Source organism: Centruroides vittatus, unplaced genomic scaffold (genome assembly GCF_030686945.1).
Source record: "Centruroides vittatus isolate TY-2023 unplaced genomic scaffold, ASM3068694v2 contig_1213, whole genome shotgun sequence".
Taxonomy (NCBI): domain Eukaryota; kingdom Metazoa; phylum Arthropoda; class Arachnida; order Scorpiones; family Buthidae; genus Centruroides; species Centruroides vittatus.
In genome coordinates, this window is record NW_027120776.1 from 823,985 (window position 1) to 843,824 (window position 19,840).

At 33.6% G+C, this 19,840-nt stretch overlaps 1 protein-coding gene and 1 non-coding gene across 2 annotated transcripts; both read right to left on the reverse strand.

Moving 5' to 3' along the window:
• Window positions 1-79: 79 nt before the first annotated feature.
• Phb2 (prohibitin 2) lies at window positions 80-18,809 on the reverse strand. Its single transcript, XM_067283735.1, has 8 exons — window positions 18,653-18,809; window positions 7,260-7,341; window positions 3,458-3,537; window positions 3,262-3,386; window positions 3,007-3,192; window positions 2,589-2,696; window positions 2,115-2,192; window positions 80-373 (listed from the first exon to the last, which is right to left on the reverse strand). The coding sequence occupies exons 1-8, from the start codon at window positions 18,777-18,779 to the stop codon at window positions 260-262; spliced, it is 900 nt and encodes a 299-aa protein (XP_067139836.1). The 5' UTR covers window positions 18,780-18,809; the 3' UTR covers window positions 80-259.
• LOC136986571 (small nucleolar RNA U85) lies at window positions 2,252-2,544 on the reverse strand. Its single transcript, XR_010882498.1, has one exon. It is a non-coding gene; the product is annotated as a small nucleolar RNA U85 (small nucleolar RNA).
• Window positions 18,810-19,840: the final 1,031 nt, after the last annotated feature.

A 19,840-nucleotide genomic window follows, 5' to 3' on the forward strand; every position in this document is an offset into this window, starting at 1 on the left:
TAAAGTGTGTTGTATCTGTTTAATCGTGTGTCTGTCTGTCTGTATTTTCTTAATTTTCTCTTTGTTACGCAATATCAAATAGTTTTATTGAAAAATGGTTTATTTGTATTCGCTAATTTTTAAACTAGATTTCTGCATATCGAGACAAGTATAGGTCTCGTACAATTCATACTTTTGTCCTGCCTTTATACATAACGTAAATTCCCATATAATTTGTTATATTTTGCTTAAAGTACGAAAAAAATTTACGGTCTTAACTTCATTTCTTCTTTCCCGGTAGAATGTCGGTGCTAACTATATCGAAATCTTTATCGGCAATATTCAGCAACAACGATCCTGCATTCAAATACACTCTATTCTGCGAAGCAGCGATCTGAAAAGTATATTAAAAAGATTATTTATTTTCATAAGATATAAGATTCTAAATAAGTTTAAGATCATCCATTGGAGAGAACAACTATTCTCTCCAATGAATAATCTGAAGATGGAATTTTATCAGGAATAAAACACTGTTTAATTTAAGAAACAAGTTCTGTCAAATTGACATGTAAGCCAACTATTGATGTCACAAGTTTTTAGAGGAAGCTTGAAAAAAATTACCATAGTAAAATGCCAACAAGTTTATTTGTAAGCTTTTGTTTGAGAATCTAAGGAACATTTAGAAGAATAACTAAATTATTGATAAATATTTGCCAAAATTAAGGCATTTATTCTAAACTGCTAGATCCGTCTAGCAGTGGTTTAGCAGCTGCTGCCTTGGACAATCCGGAAAAGGTTTGCAAGTATTTGATTTATAAAAACTTCATAAAATATGTAGGGGTCGTGAGTTTTACTTAACAAACACACGCAACTTTAAGACTCTCCACACAGACTAGTTTGTATTAGCTAGTCCCACATTGGGCTCATAATATTAAACTTAACTACATATTCTAAGACCTCTCTGCTCAGATCACGCTGGATTTCTGGGTAATAATCTCGTAATTTCTTCTCTCTCTTAAAGAAAGGGGGGCAAGGGCTCTTGCTCAACTTTCCTGGCTCTCAAATGGGAACATTAGGAAGTCTGATAATTTTCAGTTATACTATAATACAAAATTTTAGTAGTAACAAGAGCTTAAAATTATGTGAGGCACCATCTGTTAGAATATTTTTAAATCTCATCTTTAATAATATCTTGTAAATGCCAATAACAAGTAAAGTTTTCATTGGTCCCACCTCACGAGATATGACACGCAAGCCTCTCGAGTTCCATAATCCGAAATTTAGTAGTATCAATGCTCCTTATACACAAGTTACCATGCCAAATTTCATTTCTTAATCTTTAATCCCATCCTGAGATGTTAAATGAAAGAAATGCCAACAAAACACACGGAATTCTCTTACTCTTTTTTTTTTTGAGTTCAGGGAATCATAAAATATCAAGATTTGCAAAGAATCGGAGAGAGAAATTTGACACAATTACAATACTTTCTCTTGTTATGTTACATTATAACAAGCCAGGAAAGAAACTTATTTAAGTTGCCACATATTATCTAGTAAATTACTTTTATATGACAATTAATTCCATTCACATTTAAGTGTTAACAAAAACTGAATAAAATGATTATGAAAATTATTCAGTTTAAGTCATTGTTTTTCTGCTGTTTGAACAAAATGCTGTATAACTTTTACAGAATTAGTCTTTGAGTCTTAATAATAATATGGTCCACCAGTAGCCAAGCAGTTCCATTCCCTGAACACTGGGAGTTGTCGTGGGTTTGTGCCTCGCCAGGACTGACTGACTACGTGGAGTTTACCAGGTGTTTTTCTGTCTGTAATGCCCGAATAGGGGCCGGTTACCCTTAAAAAGATCTCCCAGAAGGCGATCTTCCAGAAGGCATCCTCCCTAGACAGATCGTCCAAGCGTTGAGTTGCCGTAACTTAACAAACTTAACAATCATAACTCTTGTTGATAAATTGCAGTTACAGTTAAATTAAAAAGCATTTTATTTACTTGGTGAAGTCAGATCCCGAAAGAACACTGATATATTTTAACATACACCACATACAATGTTCTTGCAAGATCGTTCGACTATATTAACTTAAAATATTGGATGAAACAGTTAAAATGTTTTTACCGTTCTTGCCACGTTCTGTGCAGCTCTAATTTTCCGAAGTTTCAAGTATCCCGGGTTAGCGGCAATGGCATCTCCTAAGTAAATCAAAGCTAAAGAGACAAACTTTTGTAATATTTTGAAATAGTATGACGCGTTTTCACCATCAGATTACTAAAGATATTATCAATATTGCTGCCACTCAGGAAAGTAAATAGTTTCTCTCCAGTTGAATCAAACAATTAGAGAGAAACCTGTATCACTTGCTTTAAACAAAGAAACAAATCTGTAGTTTCAATGAATTTCAAGAAAGTGAACATAATGTTCAGTTTGCGTTTACAATGCTAGCAAAGTTCTCGCTTGCAGGCACCAAGATTCACAAACATACAGAATAAAAAGCTCAGGTTTGTAAAATTAAGTGGCAGCATTCATATTTTGGATTTCATCATTTGGTGGGAAATCAAATCTAAAATAAAAAAAGTGGACTCTAAAGGATATCATTTTTGCGACCTCGGCTTCACCTTCCGCCTGCACGATCTTCTGTTGTCGTTCCTGCTTGGCTTGCTCTACTACGAAAGCGGCTCGTTGAACTTCTTGTTGGGCAACCTATATTAGAAACGCACTTTTTTAAGTTCCAGGTAGTAAACTGTTCAAAATTTATGCCTAAATAAACTTCATGTTTCATGAATGGTTGTACAGGTTGTACTGTCTTATGGTTGTACTGGTGGTTGTACTGGTCTTATATTTGAAGTTTTTGATGACTAGAACGTCACTTTTTGTGTCAAAGTACAACCAGCTACAAACCTCGAGCTTAGAAAAAAATTAATGTTCTAAGCCCGAGATTTACGATTGGTGTTTCGGAAGAACTTTAGAAGAAAAGTTGCTCCAAAAAAATATAAAATGTAAATAAACTAACCTGCTTTGCTTCAACTGCCGCAGTGTACTCTTTTCCAAAGCTCAATTCGGTAATTGAAACATCGTCGAGAATAATATTGAAATCCCGTGCTCTATCTGTCAGTTCTTTTCTGACCAATAAAGATACTTGCTGTCGTTGTGTTATCAGCTGAGAAGCATTAAACTTAGCTACGACGCTCTTTAAAACCTAAAATAAAAGCACGTTTATAAATTTTCGAATATAATTCTTAATTATTACGATAAAAAAAAGACAGACCTCATTGCATATCGAAGGCAACACGCGCTCGTCGTAATCGGTTCCTAACATCTTATATATAAGGGGCAGCATGTTTGAATCGGGTCGTTGCAAAACTCGAAGAGAGATGTTAACCATTTGTAAATCTAAATTAAGAAAGAGTATCTATTAAAGTTGAAGTTTTTAAATTTTTATTTTATAAAAGGAATTTTAATACCTTTGCTTCCAGTCGGAGACGATAATTTCCTAGGTCTTGCTCTAATATCATATATAATGGGATACTGAATCCAAGGAATTCTAGAAATATAAAAAGAAACTAATTAAAATAAAATTATAACATGATTAATAAACTACAAAAAATTTTGTAAAGAGAAATAAAAAGTAAAAGACAAAACTAGTCTTTCTCGGATGCTATTAGAATGTGCCGAGAAAGTGGACATATAAGGTACATTAATTTTATTGGACACAACAGTAGGATTAATAGATTATGCACGTGTTTTAGTTCAAATAAATTATTCTCCATGCTGTTATACAGACAAAGGAGCTTCCAGTCAGGCGAGATAATTTCTGTCCTTGTAATGGCCTTTGTAGTGGACATGTATATCTAACAACTTCTCAGTTGCTACTACGTGTACTGGTGGCTAGTGAGTACTATTGGAAACATGCAATCATCCTTCAAGATCACTCAAAAGAGAGATAAGTAGGTCCTCAAACTAGGCACATACAAACAAGAAAGCACGATCCGATTCCTATTAAGATATGTAACCTCTAAGTCACGTTGGCATGCTTGTGAGGTGTCATCAAATACTCTAATATCCAGCTAAAACTGATGTAAATTTAGCTTAAAATTTAATCTACCTTTAAATGGGTTTAAACAAGCAGCGGACCTACTAAAACACATTATTCAACGGCCATAAAAATTATATTTCTATTAACGATGTCTCCAAAGTTTGCAGAAAAATAACTTATCAGTAAACGCGTCCGCCGTTCGACGAAAACCAGCTTAAGCAATGGCGTCTTCGAACGGTGCGCACTCGGTAAGTATTCCTACAATTTTTTGTTTATAGCATAGTTTATATGGATTATTCCTAAAAAATTATACATGTTTTGAAAATGTTCGAGTCAAATTAGTCTAGAATCGATTAATTTTATGGAAGAAAACCTTTCAAACAGTTGTACTTCCTAAACTGCATAAGTACTGGGCTGTGAATGGCTCATGTATTTGTAAAATCTAAGTGACTCGTACAACATGGAATTCATATAACACGGAACGTATCTACCATGTTATAGGGGGTCTAAAGTATAATATTTTCTAATGTTAACTCTAAGAAACTAAGTATGAAAAACGGGGGCAAAATACTACATTTCATGCAGGCAAGTGCTATGCACTACCTGTCGCAGTAAAGGCATAATAGCACATTATTTCATGCTATACCATTGTCGCAGTAATTCAGTGAATATAATATATACTTTTTAAAATTATATCCTTTTATTGTAAGAATTATATTTAGTTAATTATTTTGTTAAATTTTTTCCAATAGATGGCACCACACATAAAGCCAGCAATCAAATGTAGACAGAAAATAATCGATATATAGAAATCCGATCGATAATTTGGGGTGGGATGTACGGCATAATCTAAGTTAAAAGTATTTGAATGTAACTGCCGAATTTTGTAGCAATCGGTTGAATAGCCTAGGAATGTATAACAAGCAAACAAACAAACAAACATCCTTTCTCTTGGCACTTGTGTCAATGTCAGTCTTTGGCCAGTAATAAATAATCAATTTTTAATGAATACTTAATGAGAATTTATTTCTATTAGTATTGTCATTTTTTTGTTTTTGTGCAAATTCTGACATTCCATCATCACCCGTCAGGTGGCATTGAAGTTGATAACAGAGTAACTCTGTTCATCACCATTGTTTGCAATTTTTATAATTTTTTACTATTGGTGCTTCAAAAATGTGTCCAAAACTTAATAGTAAATCTAGCAGTGGAAATAGATTACATTGATATTACAAAACAAAATGTGCTGGATGAAAAAATCCGTGTTTGAAACAGCCACTAATAAGCAGTAGAGAGCGGATAAACAAGCGTAATGTATTTTATTAAGTACATCAAACAATCAAATATTAACAATAAGTGGTTGTTATGTGTACAAATATACTTTCTAGGTTACTTACAACAAAACCTCAGGGACCTAACTTGTTTGTAAGTAAAGAGCACCCGTATCAATTTAAATTTACTATCTCGGAAACAACATTTAAAATTGCATACGGTGCCATCTGTTACGATATTTTATTTTAAAACTTTTTATATTATTAATTATTATAAAACAGCAATAAGCTTAATTTTGAAGTCAAAGATGGGTTTTATAAAAAAAAACTAAAAGATTTTACTCATTATTAGCATTAAGTGTGACCATACTGGAGATATAACACACGAACCTCCTCTATCTCTCCACCCCTCGACCTAAAACCACCAAAATTTAACAGCATCGATCCCCTAATACACAATCTTTCCTGTAAAATTCTAGACATTTTCAACAGAACATGAAGCAGCAATACGGTTAGGATATAAACAATTACCTTGGCATAATGTTTTAGACGATAAAACTATGTCTTGTTTATAAAATTGCGGTGCCGTCCTGGCTTACCAGCTTAGAGGTATAAAGAAGTACATGTCAGGAGTTGCAATTTGGCAAAGAGCATTAGGCGCCTAAATCATGCACGCATAAAAAAACCATACTTGGGGTACTCGGGGGATCGAGAACCGAGTTAAAGTAAAATACAAAATGGCGACACTCTTTCTACAAACAGGCACTAGTGCGAGATTTGCGCATGCGTTACTTGTTGGGAAGTTGGAAATGCAAGCATTGCAAAATCGAATTTTGACAAACAAATCTTTGAAAAAACCCATTTACCTATCCCATGTTATTCCCAAAATATCTCTGGTTGCGACCCGCTAATCTTGACTGGTTGACCTGAGATATCTCGTTTCGGCATTGGAACGTTGTTGAAAGTAGATGGCGATGGTCGTTATAATTTTATATCAAAACTAACTTCCGAACTATAATTTTTTTCCTTTTTACATTTATTAATATATATATATATATATATTTATTTATTTTTGTTTGTGCAAAATAAAAAAATAATTTCAAACAATACAATAGCCATGATTATTCTTTCAAAAATGGGAAATTTTCGTTAGGCATTGACAAAAATTCAACTGGGGGCAACACGCAACGGAGAGAAATTTTGAAATTGGATAGGTTAATTTCCCCAAAAATGCATTGTGGATGACCTCATGGCCGTGGAAATTTGAATGATCGCACTCAAAACTAGCGATACCAAAAAAGATTGGAGAATGAGAACGAGACCCGCCACGAGCGTTGAAGTGATCACACTTAGTAGTGAATCTCCGAGACACTGTCTTTGGAAATCATATAAAGTAGCTCCCTTTTGTGTGCATGTGCAGTGATTTTGGATTGAAAGAAAATACAACGTCGAGTTAATATAAATTATTCTCAGAGAGTGTTAGAACACCGATTTTCCGATCTGTGCTGTGGGCATCCTTAAAGCTGATTTTCCAATCTGGCTTTAGGGGTGCCACATACTTTTGTGATACTCAATAATTTATTTGAAGCTTATTTATATTAATGAGTATAAGATTTGTCGACCATACTAAAGCAAGCCAATGACGGTATTCACTTCAAAAAAATAAATTTGATATCTTATTTGAATCCTTTCCACTTTAAGCATCCAAAATGCTATTTTTATTCTCATCACAGATTCAATTACGGTAACAATGGGACTTATAGATGAAGATAATTCTCAGAAATATATACAGGTGCACAGATCCGAGTGTGTCGGGTCCCGTCTCTCATTTTTCAACCTTTCCCTTCGCAGTCGTGATCAAACCCACGACGGACTTCTTAAAACGTGGTATTGAGCACAAAGTGAAAAACATTTAAAAAAAATTATTTAATTATCTTTAGAAAACAAAACAAAACTCACCTAAAATGTAATCCTTCGGCATAAACTTCATTTTGAACGCCTCCAATACGACTAAAGATGATGGATCTATGACCACCGTCAACTGAAAATTTATAATACGTCAAATTTTTACATTAAATGACTAATCACAAACTATAAGAATAAATAGAGTAATCTCTCCAGTTAAGCAAGATTTACATTAGCATACAAATCACCAAAATGTAGATACAAACTGCCAATTTGTTATCTTTTGGTAAGTGTTTAAGTGGTTCACATTAGGAGTTGAGAATATCTAAACTTTTGCCAAACTGCGGTTCGTTTAACCCAGTGTTTCTCAACCTCTAACGAATCGTCGCCCCCTTCAATCAAACCGTTACGTAGTATCGCCCCATTCTCTTCGAAAAAAATTTTGTTGGGTTTATTTGATAATTATATACTTTGTAAAAAATTAAACATTTATTTACTCAAAATATGTATTACATTTTAATATAATTAACAAACTTAACATAAGTGTTAACAAATTTAACAAATACTGTATAATAAAACAAACATTTTATATTCAATAAAGTGTTACAAGTATATAGAAAAATTATTGTTAGCGCAAAGTTTGAGGCTCATTAAGTTGGGCCAATTTGTTTACCTTTGATTTGAAATTTGTCAAAAGTAATCGTAAATCACCTTTTGTGTTAATTGTAACCGATTTCTTTGTTTGGACAATACAAAAAGGGTTAAAAGTGGAAGGAAGAAGGATTATAGGAATGCTATTTGTTTAATTATTGTATGATATAATGAATAAAATATCTAATTATTCTGAATATAATGTTTTACTATATCGCCCGCAGAAAGTTGTTTTTCGCCCCCAAAATATAACTGTTACTAATCGCCCCAACATGGAAAAATCGCCCCCGTTGAGAAACACTGGTTTAACCAATCACGTCGCGACTTAGTTTGTGTTGCGTAGTACGATGCAGACAATAGTTTGTTTTATTCTTCATAGTGGTTTGTATGACAGTATAAACACAGCTTATAAAATATGTTCATTCTGAACACTTCAATATAAATGTCTGGCATATCCTAAGAGCTATAACAAAATTTTTCTGAATCCCTCATAAATAAATATTCTTAATACCTACCCTCAATTTGAGAGTTAAATGAATTAGTAAGAATAACGAAAATAAAGTGCTCCCTAAAACACATAAATAGTACCAATAGTAGATAATTTGATTGTCATACTAGAACTTAAGAGACAAATTTAATACATTTATACTTTTGTAAGAGGTTACAGGTTTTATTAATGAATAATAAATTAATGTCTGTTGGCAGAGCTGTGCCATTTTCATGGCTAGATTGCATAGACCACTCTATTGCAGCTAGAATGACATCTGTTGTTAGAAATCATTAATTTCCTAAAGGCTCCTTTAGTTTCTGGGGAGATATGTTAGCTGAATGATGACTTTCCAGTTCCTCTAGAGCAGGTGTCGGCAACCTACGGCACACGTGCCAGACATGGCACACAAGACCATTTTCAGTGGCATGCTGAATGAATTAAAATGGTATTGAAATTATGTAGCAAGCGTTCATGTCGGCTACATTTTGCATATGTAATGCGCATGAGTTCATGTTCTGTGTTCTTATCTGTGTCTACCGAGGCCAGACATGCAATAGTCGGCATATTCTGCATGTCTGAATCCGGACAATTTGCCTATTCCCAATTGCTTGTTATTAATAAGTAATATACCATCCTAGAATGGCTCATAAAAGACAAAAAGTTAACGTTCGATCTTTTCAAGACATTTGGACCGAAGAATATGGATTTATTTCTACAACAAAAGGGTCGTGCTGTTTGTTCCTAATGTTACGAAAGTGTTGTGTGCTGTACTTCGAGCATACAAAGACATTATCAAAGCAAACATCATTCTACGTTTACGAACACTGATGAGAAAACTGAAGCAATTAAACAAGCTGTTTCCAGTTTTAAAAAACAAACTACTTTTTTTAGTCAAGGAACTAAAAATAAAGCTACCGAATGTAGTTGTACAATTGCTCAATGTATAGCTTCCAAAGGCAAACCTTTCACATATGGTGAATTCATCAAACATTTTTGAAAAGTGCCAATATTTTAATCAGTGATTTACTAAATAAAGAGACAATACTGTCTCGAATTCGAGTTATATCTGTCTCTGCGAGATCAATTGAGAGACAAATAACAGATATGGGCAATAACGTGACAACTAAACAGAAAACTGGATTACATGAAGCCTCTATATTCAGTGTCGCCATTGATGAAAGCACTGATGTGAATGATGTGGCACACCTAGCAATAGTTGCTCGATATTGTGGGAAAGATCAAATTTATAAAAAATTATGTTGTTTGATTCCTCTTACTGGTACAACTACAGGACAAGACATTACCACAGCATTTTAAAATTATTTTGAAAATCAGAATAATAATATAAAAAAATATTTTCTGTTTCTACTGATGCCGCCCGTGCAATAGTTAGAAAAGAAAAAAAGGTTTGTTAATAAAGATGAACTACAAATGTATGTTGAAGGTCTTAAAGTAGAATTTTCCAAACGATATGGAGACTGAAATTCATGCACCCATATTTCCTTTCCTTATTAAACCTAACTTAATTGATTTAAAAATGGTCTCATTTGATTTATCCCTTTTTGAGCAGATGGACACTGATAATTTTGAAATGGAACTTATAGAATTAATGTTGTCAGAATTGTGGAAAACTCTCAAAAGTGACTGCCCGAAAAAGCCGGCTGTCATTTTCAGTTGTTGGATATGTTTACCTGAAAGTTTTAATTGTTTGAAGACAATCCATTGTGCTCTACTAACTTCAACTTACCTCTATGAACAAATTTTCTCACATATGACAGGTATTTTGAATTCACAAAGTTGTTGTCTACCACTTGAACATTCAGAAACCTGCATGAAGCCAAAAGTGACAAATTACACACCTGATGTTGAGAAATCAAGCAAAGAAATACAGGGACAAGGCTCACATTAATCGATTAATAGTTGTAATTAATAAAGAAAATGATTAATAACAGATTTTTTTGATAATTTGTTTGTATTCAAACTATGTTCAATGTTTTATTACATTAAAAATGTAATTTATAATTGCTATCCTATGTTTTTTAACACCTAAATGACTGGTTTCCATCATTAATAAAGCCGTTGTAACAAATTGCACGAACTGCAAACCTGTCCTATTCAATGAACCAGAATTTTGAGAATTCTAATTTCTAAGAACAAAAAGTTTCAAAATAAAATTCGTAGAATCATGTCGGCACACGGTACATTTGTAAAAATTATTTGGCACAACACTCCGAAAAGGTTGCTGACCCATTCTAGAGCAAAGCAGCTCAGGCAATCTCTTAGTAACGTTAAAGTGATGCTTATCATATAGATACCCAAGAATGTTATACAGTATCCTAAAGATGTAAAACGATGCTTATCATTGTATGTGGCTGCTGTTATCTTCAAACAAGCTTATCTTCTGAGACAATAGCTAATGCACAGCATTACAAAATATTCTTTAAACCTCATTTACAACACACACACTTTGGCAAGAGAGACTTGTATTTGTGCAAGAACAGTTGATTTTATTACTCAACAATACTTATTGTCATATTGCTAGTGTGGTAACAACACTGCAACTAGGGTTTGGGTCCCGGGACGTCTCGTGTCTCGAAGTCCCGGGACTTTTTCTAAATTTAATTGTCTAGAGTCCCGGGACTTTCGGGTCAAAACTCAAGACACGCTTGTCGAAATTGTATAGTAATAATTTTATTTTAAAAAGGTTAACCCAGCGATACTTCTTTTGTTCTCCCTCCTGTTTACAAATAAACAACACAGGTGGGGGTAATTTACAAGGCCGTGTGACTTAACCTTACTCTGTTAAGAGACAATCTTTACAAATATGTTGCCGCCATATTGTTATTTTGTGATGTTTGTTTATGAGATTGTGATATTTGTGGCTGTCTTTGTCAGCACTGTCAGTTCAGTCAGTTATCAATTTCACTTTATGAAGTGAAGTGCTGTGCGCGGTTGTGTTGCGACGCTCTTGTGGAAACGACGCCCATCTTATGTAAGTTTAAACAAACACTACATTTTGTTTACTTCAGTTGGACGTTTACCTTGGATGAGATTGTTATTTTATTAAAAAAATAATTAATATGATAGTGATACTCAGTAAACAAAAATAACATTAATTTTGGATTATTGTTATTGTTATAGATCGTCAACAAATTTAAATAGATACCAATCTATTCATTTAATATGGAACGTAAAGCAAAAGTGTGGAAACATTATAAAAAAAATAAACGAATCAACCGCACAGTGCTCATTATGTCCAAAACAAATTTCATGTAAAGGATCGAATACTACAGGCCTTGACAGGCACCTGCAAAGAGTTCACAATATTTTTGTAAATCAGTCGAAAAAATCAAAATCAGTTACACAACCTGGGACATCTTGCAAAATGGAATCTAAAAAAATAAAAACTGAAAAGCAGTCTACAATAATAGGATATGCTGCAAAAAAGTCTTTGCCTGAAATAATTTCCCACTTGGCGGCAGAGCATCCTCTGCCTCCAAGCGGGAAATTATTACACTTACAATAAGGGAATTATTAAACTTACAATAAGGGCAATCACAAAGAGTAAATTCATTCGTGAGAGTATTATCGAGAGAGGTTATAAAATGCCTAAGAATAAAACTGATGTCGTGAAAATCATATTGAGTTATTATGAAGAGAGAAAAGAAGAAATGATTCAGATTTTAAAAGATTTTGTTGCTTCTGGTACACGTTTCAGTCTTTCAGTTGACGAATAGACCAGCGTCCGAAACCGGAGGTACTTTAATTTGTGTCTGCATGGTGTGAACAGAGAAGTTTTCAATTTGGGATTAGTGTATATATCCAGAAAGTGCGGTGCCGAAGAGACCAGACAAATAGTCGAAGATACATTGAAAAGATTTCAATTGGATTTTGAAAAACATATTGTGGCCACCACCAGCGATGGTCCAAATGTAATGAAGAAGTTTGGAAGGGATAGTCCCAGCGAGATGATCCTATGCTTGAACCACGCAATACATCTAAGAGTTGTAGACACATTTTATAATAAAAAAATCAGGCTACTGCCACATCCGCAACTTCTACCACCGAAGATAGTGATGATGAAATCATGGAGAACAAAAACTATTCTGATAAAGAAGAGGACTGCAATGCCAGCTACGAAACAAACTGCCAATTACAACCAATTGATGAAATTAAAAGAGTGCTTGATGAAACTTGATTCCTAGTGAAATTGTTTGGAAAGAGTCCACTAAAAAACAGCCAATTACAGAAATATGTTAAATCAAAATTTGGAAAAGAACTCAGTTTACTACTGGATGTCAAAACGAGGTGGAATTCTATAATTGTAATGGCAGAAAGGTTTTTGAAGCTCAAAAATTGCATAAAGAAAGCATTGATTGATTTAAACATGCTAGACAAATGGAATGAAGACAATCTTCTTCTTTTGCAGTCAATCATTACTTTATTGCAGCCAGTCAAGATAGCTGTAGAAGCCTTAAGCAGACTAAACTCTTCGTTACTCACAGCCGAAGCAATAATTGAAGTTTTACTGAAAAAAATTCAATCGACGACGACAAATAATAATCTGGCAGTATGGTTCTTTGAAACATTGAAAGCCCGTCTAGAAGAAAGGTCACAACGGGTTATATGTTTGTTAAAATATTTGCCACACTGGCCACCACAGCTGTCGCAAAATATGGATTTTTTTACTTCGAATTTGAACAAAACTGCACTTATTGCTTTTGCGGAAGATCTATGTTACAGACTTTTTGAAAATATCCCTCGTATCCAAACGCCAGATTTGGAAATAATGGACGCCAAACCCAGTACCAGTAGCTCTACAGTACACAACGAACCCGATGAGTCGTTTCAAAGTCAAATGGAACAGGCAATAAAAAAAAATCGAAGAAAATGTACCCGAAATTCTTGCAAAAAGATCAAAAGCAACATTAAAAGAGAGTTCCAATTATTTGAAGCAACCGGAAAACGTACTGAAAGTTTGGAACTACTTTATAAAGCTTTAAACACAATAAAACCGACATTGTTAAAAACGAGTGTGTGTTCTCCTTGTCCGGAGGCATTATCACAAAAATCAGAAACAGATTATCGGATAAAGCTGTAAATGCTCTGATTTTTTTAAATGCCTATTTTATTAAATCAGAAAAGAAGTCTAATTGCTAGTTCATTATATTATTTATATGACTAATGAATAGAGAATAGGTGATGATTATTAATGATTAGTATGATTACTAAGTTGGTTTTATAATTATAAGATTTTACTGCCAAAAAATGAATCTATGATTATAAGAATTAAACATACGAATTGTTTAGACTTGCTGTCTCGTGTCCCGGGACTTTGAGAATGTCGAGACTTCCCAAACCCTAACTGCAACCGAAATAAGGTTGGGCAATTCTTGCACATTTGCCTTATTCACTTGACGTGTCTCCCTGTAATTTTGACTTGTTTCAGAAACTAAGTATTTACAAAGGCAATGATTCCCATTGACAGATGCCATTTTAGCTGCAATAGAGTAGTCCAGTTGCTCTATCCATGAAAATGGCTCTGCCAGCAGAGTAAAGTGCTCTCTGGACATTTGGAAACAGGTGCTTTACGTAGTCAGAGACTATGCGAAGGCCTATAAAAATTTAAATAAAACCGACTTAATACTCTTTTATTCAGTAATGATCAATAATTGTGACATGACCTTCATATTTACAAATTAATACATGAACATTATTAATGATACAAAATTAATATGAGCATAGCAATGAAAAAACAGTAAATGGCATTTACATGGCAGAAACACAAATAATACACAAGTAATTGATAAAGGTATCGAGTCAAGTCAACAATGGAGCAGTCAGCTGGTGAAGGATGAAGCCTGATTGGGTTTTCAACCCAAAAAGATTTGATTTTGAATTCCTCACAGAGGTAGGCCGACATCTAAATTAACTCGACCATCCTATTATATCCTTTGTGTTATATCATTCTATTCATGTATGTGATTTGCAAAATACAGCAAATGTCCCCAATTTCTTGCTCCAATTGTTATAACATTTTATCAGCTGTAAGTATTCAATTTATCACAACGGAATATTGTTTGGTTGGTTACTATATAGCACTTTTACATAACAACACACCACACCAGGATGCGGTTAACAATGTACCGGAACCAATAATTGGTGTGAAATAGAAAAAACAAACGCAAACGTTTTCCAACTCATTCCGAGTTCTTCCTCAGGTGTTATAGTTGTTACCAGATGGAACGTCGTAAAAGCTTTTTATGAAATATATAATTTGAACAAGCATTTGAACTATAAGTACAAAAATTCAGAATAACTAAGTTGCGCATGCGTATTCCTGTGCTTAACAGATATTCAACCAAAGGTTAAACACGGAAATATGCATGCACAACTTAGTTATTTTGAATTTTTTGACTTTTAATTCAAATGCTTGTATAAATTTTATATTCCATAAAAAGCTTTTATGACGTTCCATCTGGCAACCATTATAACACCCGAGGAAGAACTCGGAAGGAGTTGGAAACATTTGCATTTGTTTTTTCTATTTCACACCAGTTATTGGTTCCATGTACATTGTTAGCACGTTTAAATCAGTTTTTAAACTTGCCTGTAGTAAAAGTGAAGGAATAATATCAAATTGACATAAAAATGAACAATAAAAATAGACATTATTATTTAGAAAACATTCTATTCAGTGTCTCTTAACTTGTACAGACTTTAGAGCACTTTCTGTTATTTAACAGCACTCCGACCAGGCATTGTAACATACTTGTTAGTATGTATATGACTCTCAACATCTGAGTGTAACAGAATCTACTCAACACTCAGTTCAGAGATTGTTCATTTCAAAGACTATCCTACTCCAAAACATCAAAAAAATGTTTACGTTGGGATTTCGAAAGGGGCTGCTACTATATACAGCACCTATCATAACAATGTTCCAAATAGTAGCATCAATAAACATTCTTATTACAAAAGCTTGTTACAGCTCAGAACTTTGAGACCAGAAAAAAGGGGCCTAACCAGACAGCACTAAACCAAGCAGTGGTCACTCTAAAGCATTACTCAGCCTTTAACCACCAAAATTTAATAGCATCAATGCTCCTAATACACAAACCTTCATGCAGAATTTCAGAAATTTTCAACAAAAGACACAGTTATTAAAATGGGTGAACAAAATCATGCCCTACACATGTGCATGTAGTACATATGCACATTAACATCACATACAGAAAAACCCTAAATTTTTTTTGCATTTCTCAACATTTCAAGGTCAGAGTACAAAAATAATAATAATAATGGGGGTCATTTTTTGACCATATTGTCATACTTTCCCAGCTGTTAGGCTATAAGAGAGGATAAGTAAAAATGACATTTATATACCAACTAGTATTAGAAGACAATTGAAATTGAAAATCTAGTGTTTTATACTACTGCCATAAAGAAGGGAATACAAATGGCAAACACCTTAGTGATTGTTCTATAAGCATTGATACAGTTATCAAATGTAGTTTTACCTTTATTCTTATGAAATAAAAGACAGAACCAATGCATGACCTAACGTAATTATTGGGTTGTTCGGAAAGTAATTTCGTTTTTTTATTACTAGAGGAATTAGATGTATTTTTACCGGCCAATATTATTTTAAACCACATTTTCATTATATACTTGCTGACATTTTAAGGCTTATTTGTAAAAAATTTTGTTTGATTCTGTACAATTGTTTTTTTTCGGTGTCCTGTCAAATTTGGAAAATCGAAAGCATCATTTTCGGCATATTTTGCCTTTTTATAACTAAAAAACCAAAATGCTGTTCAAACAAGAAAAAAAAATTGTGGTACATGTTTGGAGAAGATGTGTTGAGAGAAAGACAGTGCCGAAACCGGTTTACAAAATTGCATTCTGGCAATTTTAATATCGAAGAAACACCACATTCTGATGGCCATTTGAAGCCAATGAAAACAAAATAAAGGTACCGATTGAAGCAATCTGCCGTACAACAACACGTGAAATCACTAAGAGATTAAATCTGTTAAACTGAACCATTTATTATTACTTAAAACGAATTGGTTTCGTTTCAAAGCTCGATATATGGGTTCCACATGTTATTAAAGAGAGATGCTCTCTATGGTGGGATTTTAAAGAAATTTGTTTTTGAGCTTTTACCAGACAATTTAACAATTGATTCGAAAGTGTACTGCCATTGAGTAAACAAATTGAGTAATATCATCAAACAGAAAAGGCCAGAATCGATCAACAAACAAAGTGTACTGTTTTACCATGATAATGCGAAATTTCACACAAGTTTGGTAACTCGTCAGAAACTGTTATAGCTTAGATGGGATGTGTTATCACACCAACCATATTCGCCAGATCGGGCACACTCAGATTATTACTTGTTCCGGTCTATACAAATTTTTTTTAACTGTAAGACATTTACTTGAAATGACAATGTCAAAAATCACTTGGATCATTTTTTTGTAAACGATCAAAATTTTTATGAATGTGAAATCATGCTACTACCAGAAACAATGACAACAGGTATTTGACCAAAATGGTCAATATATAATTCAATAGAATATTTATTTATTATAAGAATATTGTGTTTATTTTTCTATGGAAAAAACGAAATTACTTTCCGAACAACCCATAATACATTTTTATGACATCTCTCATAAACAGAAGTATATTCTGTTAACAAGAGATGTTATATGAACTTGTAACTATATTAAGAGATTAATGACCGATATGCCATAGATACTCAAAATGCATATTATTATTGTAAAATCTTAATGAAGTTGTCGCATCAGGTCATGTGTCATTCTGTTTTCTATTTCAGAATAATAAATAATCATTAACAGTGCAGTTCTCTCAAAATGGGAATTAAACACCTGTAGTTTTACCTTTAAGCAAGTCATTAATTAATACTTCTAATTCTTGTTTAATCAGAAGCATTGTTAATTACTTACATATAAATTCAAAAAGATTTAATTAGAAAAATAAAAATAGATCACGTTTCAATTCGTAGCTTTTATAACATAAGACAAGTTTTGTTACTTCTCTACCAATTTTTAAACAGTTTTAGGATTTCCTTCTTAATTCTTACGATTTATAAAATTCTCGTTACATTATTATATTAATTTAATACACATAATCGATTCAATTCGGTCATATTCGATGACCAAAAACATTACTTTATTAAAGATTCGTATCGCTATACCAGCTCATACAAGACAGTGCCCAAAGTTTACCTTTTAAGATTTTTGGTTGAAGTTTACTATCTGGGACCATCATCATCACTACCTAACGCATTCACGCGATAAAATAACCTAACTTATTCTAATATACTATCGAGTGCAACTACAGAATTAAGACTACAAATATAAATAAATGGTTAAATTTACTTATAATGGACAAAATGGTAGCTCGTCTCTGATTCCAGCAAACAGAAGGAAACAGTGGGGACACATATTCTTACCTAACCTATTCTAATAAATTACCATAATTATTACCAACCAAATTATTAGAATAGAATAGGTTTGGTTAGAACGTGTGTCCTTCCACTGTTTCCCAAAACTGACCATTTCTAATCGCGTCTGTACTAGAGATTCCGGAAGGGCAGCCATGATGGTCCCAGATAGTAAACTTCAACCCAAATTTCAAATAACTCCTGTTGAGAAATGGTAAAGTCTGTTTATATTTCACAACTTTTATTCATCTCGTTTTTTAATGTTTGTTAAGTTATGGCAATGTAACACTTGGGGGAATGCTTTCCAGTTCTTTATAAGGGTAACTGGCCCCTATTTAGGCATTACAGACGAATACGTTATTGGGAATGGAACTGATTGGCCACTGGTGGGCCAGTTTTTTAATGAGTTTTTGGAGGGGAATGGATTTTACTTTTGAAACTGGTTCAAGTCACTCTTTCAGGTAAAATTGCTGTTCTGAACGGAAGGTTTGGAGCCCCGAAATTTTATGGGCATGATCTACAGCTCTGATAAGATCACACCCGTTTCATTCAGGCGGAATCTTATCGTTACGTTTAGGTCTACGTACAGTGTATATTTATAAATAATGTACAGAAAGGTAACTTCTACCAACTCCGAACGTATAGCCTCATCGGTTGTTTCTACTCAATTCCTGTTTTCAATTATAGAAAATATTGTAATAATATAAATTATTCTGGAACTGATAAGGAACGTTCCCATTATACACTCGCGTAACATTTTATCTTCAGAACTACAAAGGACGAAAACAATATAAAAACTTTCTGGGAGAATTAGAAAGGAAATAAGACACTTGCCCGTGTATACAGATTGAGTAACGCCGTAAGCTAATCCACCGGCAGCCACTAATAACTTTAAACCGGTGGAAAGTCCTCTAGGACCTTTAGAAAACCTTCCCATAAAATCCTTCAGCTTGTCCGCCATCTTGTCTTCCTAAGCAAAGCACATGTGCGAATGACGCTCCCTCTTTAAGAAATTGCATCAGCATCTGTAATAAATAAATATTAAACTATTTTATTAAATTACTACTTTTAAATATTACAAATAAATTTATGTAAATTATTTTTTATTAGTTCTAAATGAGAAAAATAATTTTTTAAAATTGTTTTCGCCTCTTTTATTCATTACTCATACCGCCCTGTGGGTACTGATTTATTTTTTTTAACTCTTTCCGCTCTGTGGGTACTAAGAGGGCCTCTTTCAGTAACTCCATTATGAGTTCGGCCAGACCCATAATGGGTGAGGAACAGGGCCCCACATATCCGAACAGACCACACCGACTCGTTTGGATTTGATCCCGGGTCCCCTAGAGCGGTAGGCTGTCACTTTAACCGCTCGGCCATCCGGCCATCAACCAGAAAAGAATTTACACATGTTGGGGTCTTAAGCTATGATTTAAAAAGGGCCCTTCCCTTCTTCCAAATAGATAGAAAAGTACAAGGCTCTAAGAGATAATTTGTTTAATTGTATTATGAATTTTCTCTTTCCACATTTGGGGCGAGATTAAATGGATGCGTGGAGATGGACGGAATGGTCAATCTAAATAACTTGGACTATTTTAGATTCCGTAATAATAAGAGGATGAAAGGCCTCATGGAACAAGAAGAACCCTCAGAAGGCGGCTCTTCCGACATTTCTGGACATCAAACCTGTTTATTGATAGGTTTTGAAGAAGGTTGGACTTTTCTGTACGATTTTGTGCCATTGTTTTAACAGGTAAATTATAGTAATGTTTATTTATAATAAAGTTATATATATATTAACGTACTGTAGTAACATAGTCCATATAACATACAGTATGCCCCTTAACGAAGGGTATATGTTCCAAGATATATGTCAAGGGATCACGATAGAGTAGGCAAACTTACATGATACATATATTCTACTATTCGTATAGAGTTTTATACGCTACACGTAACACAATGGTAAGTATTTATGCATTTACATACATCTGAATACAGAAAAGTTATAGGCGGATACCGAAT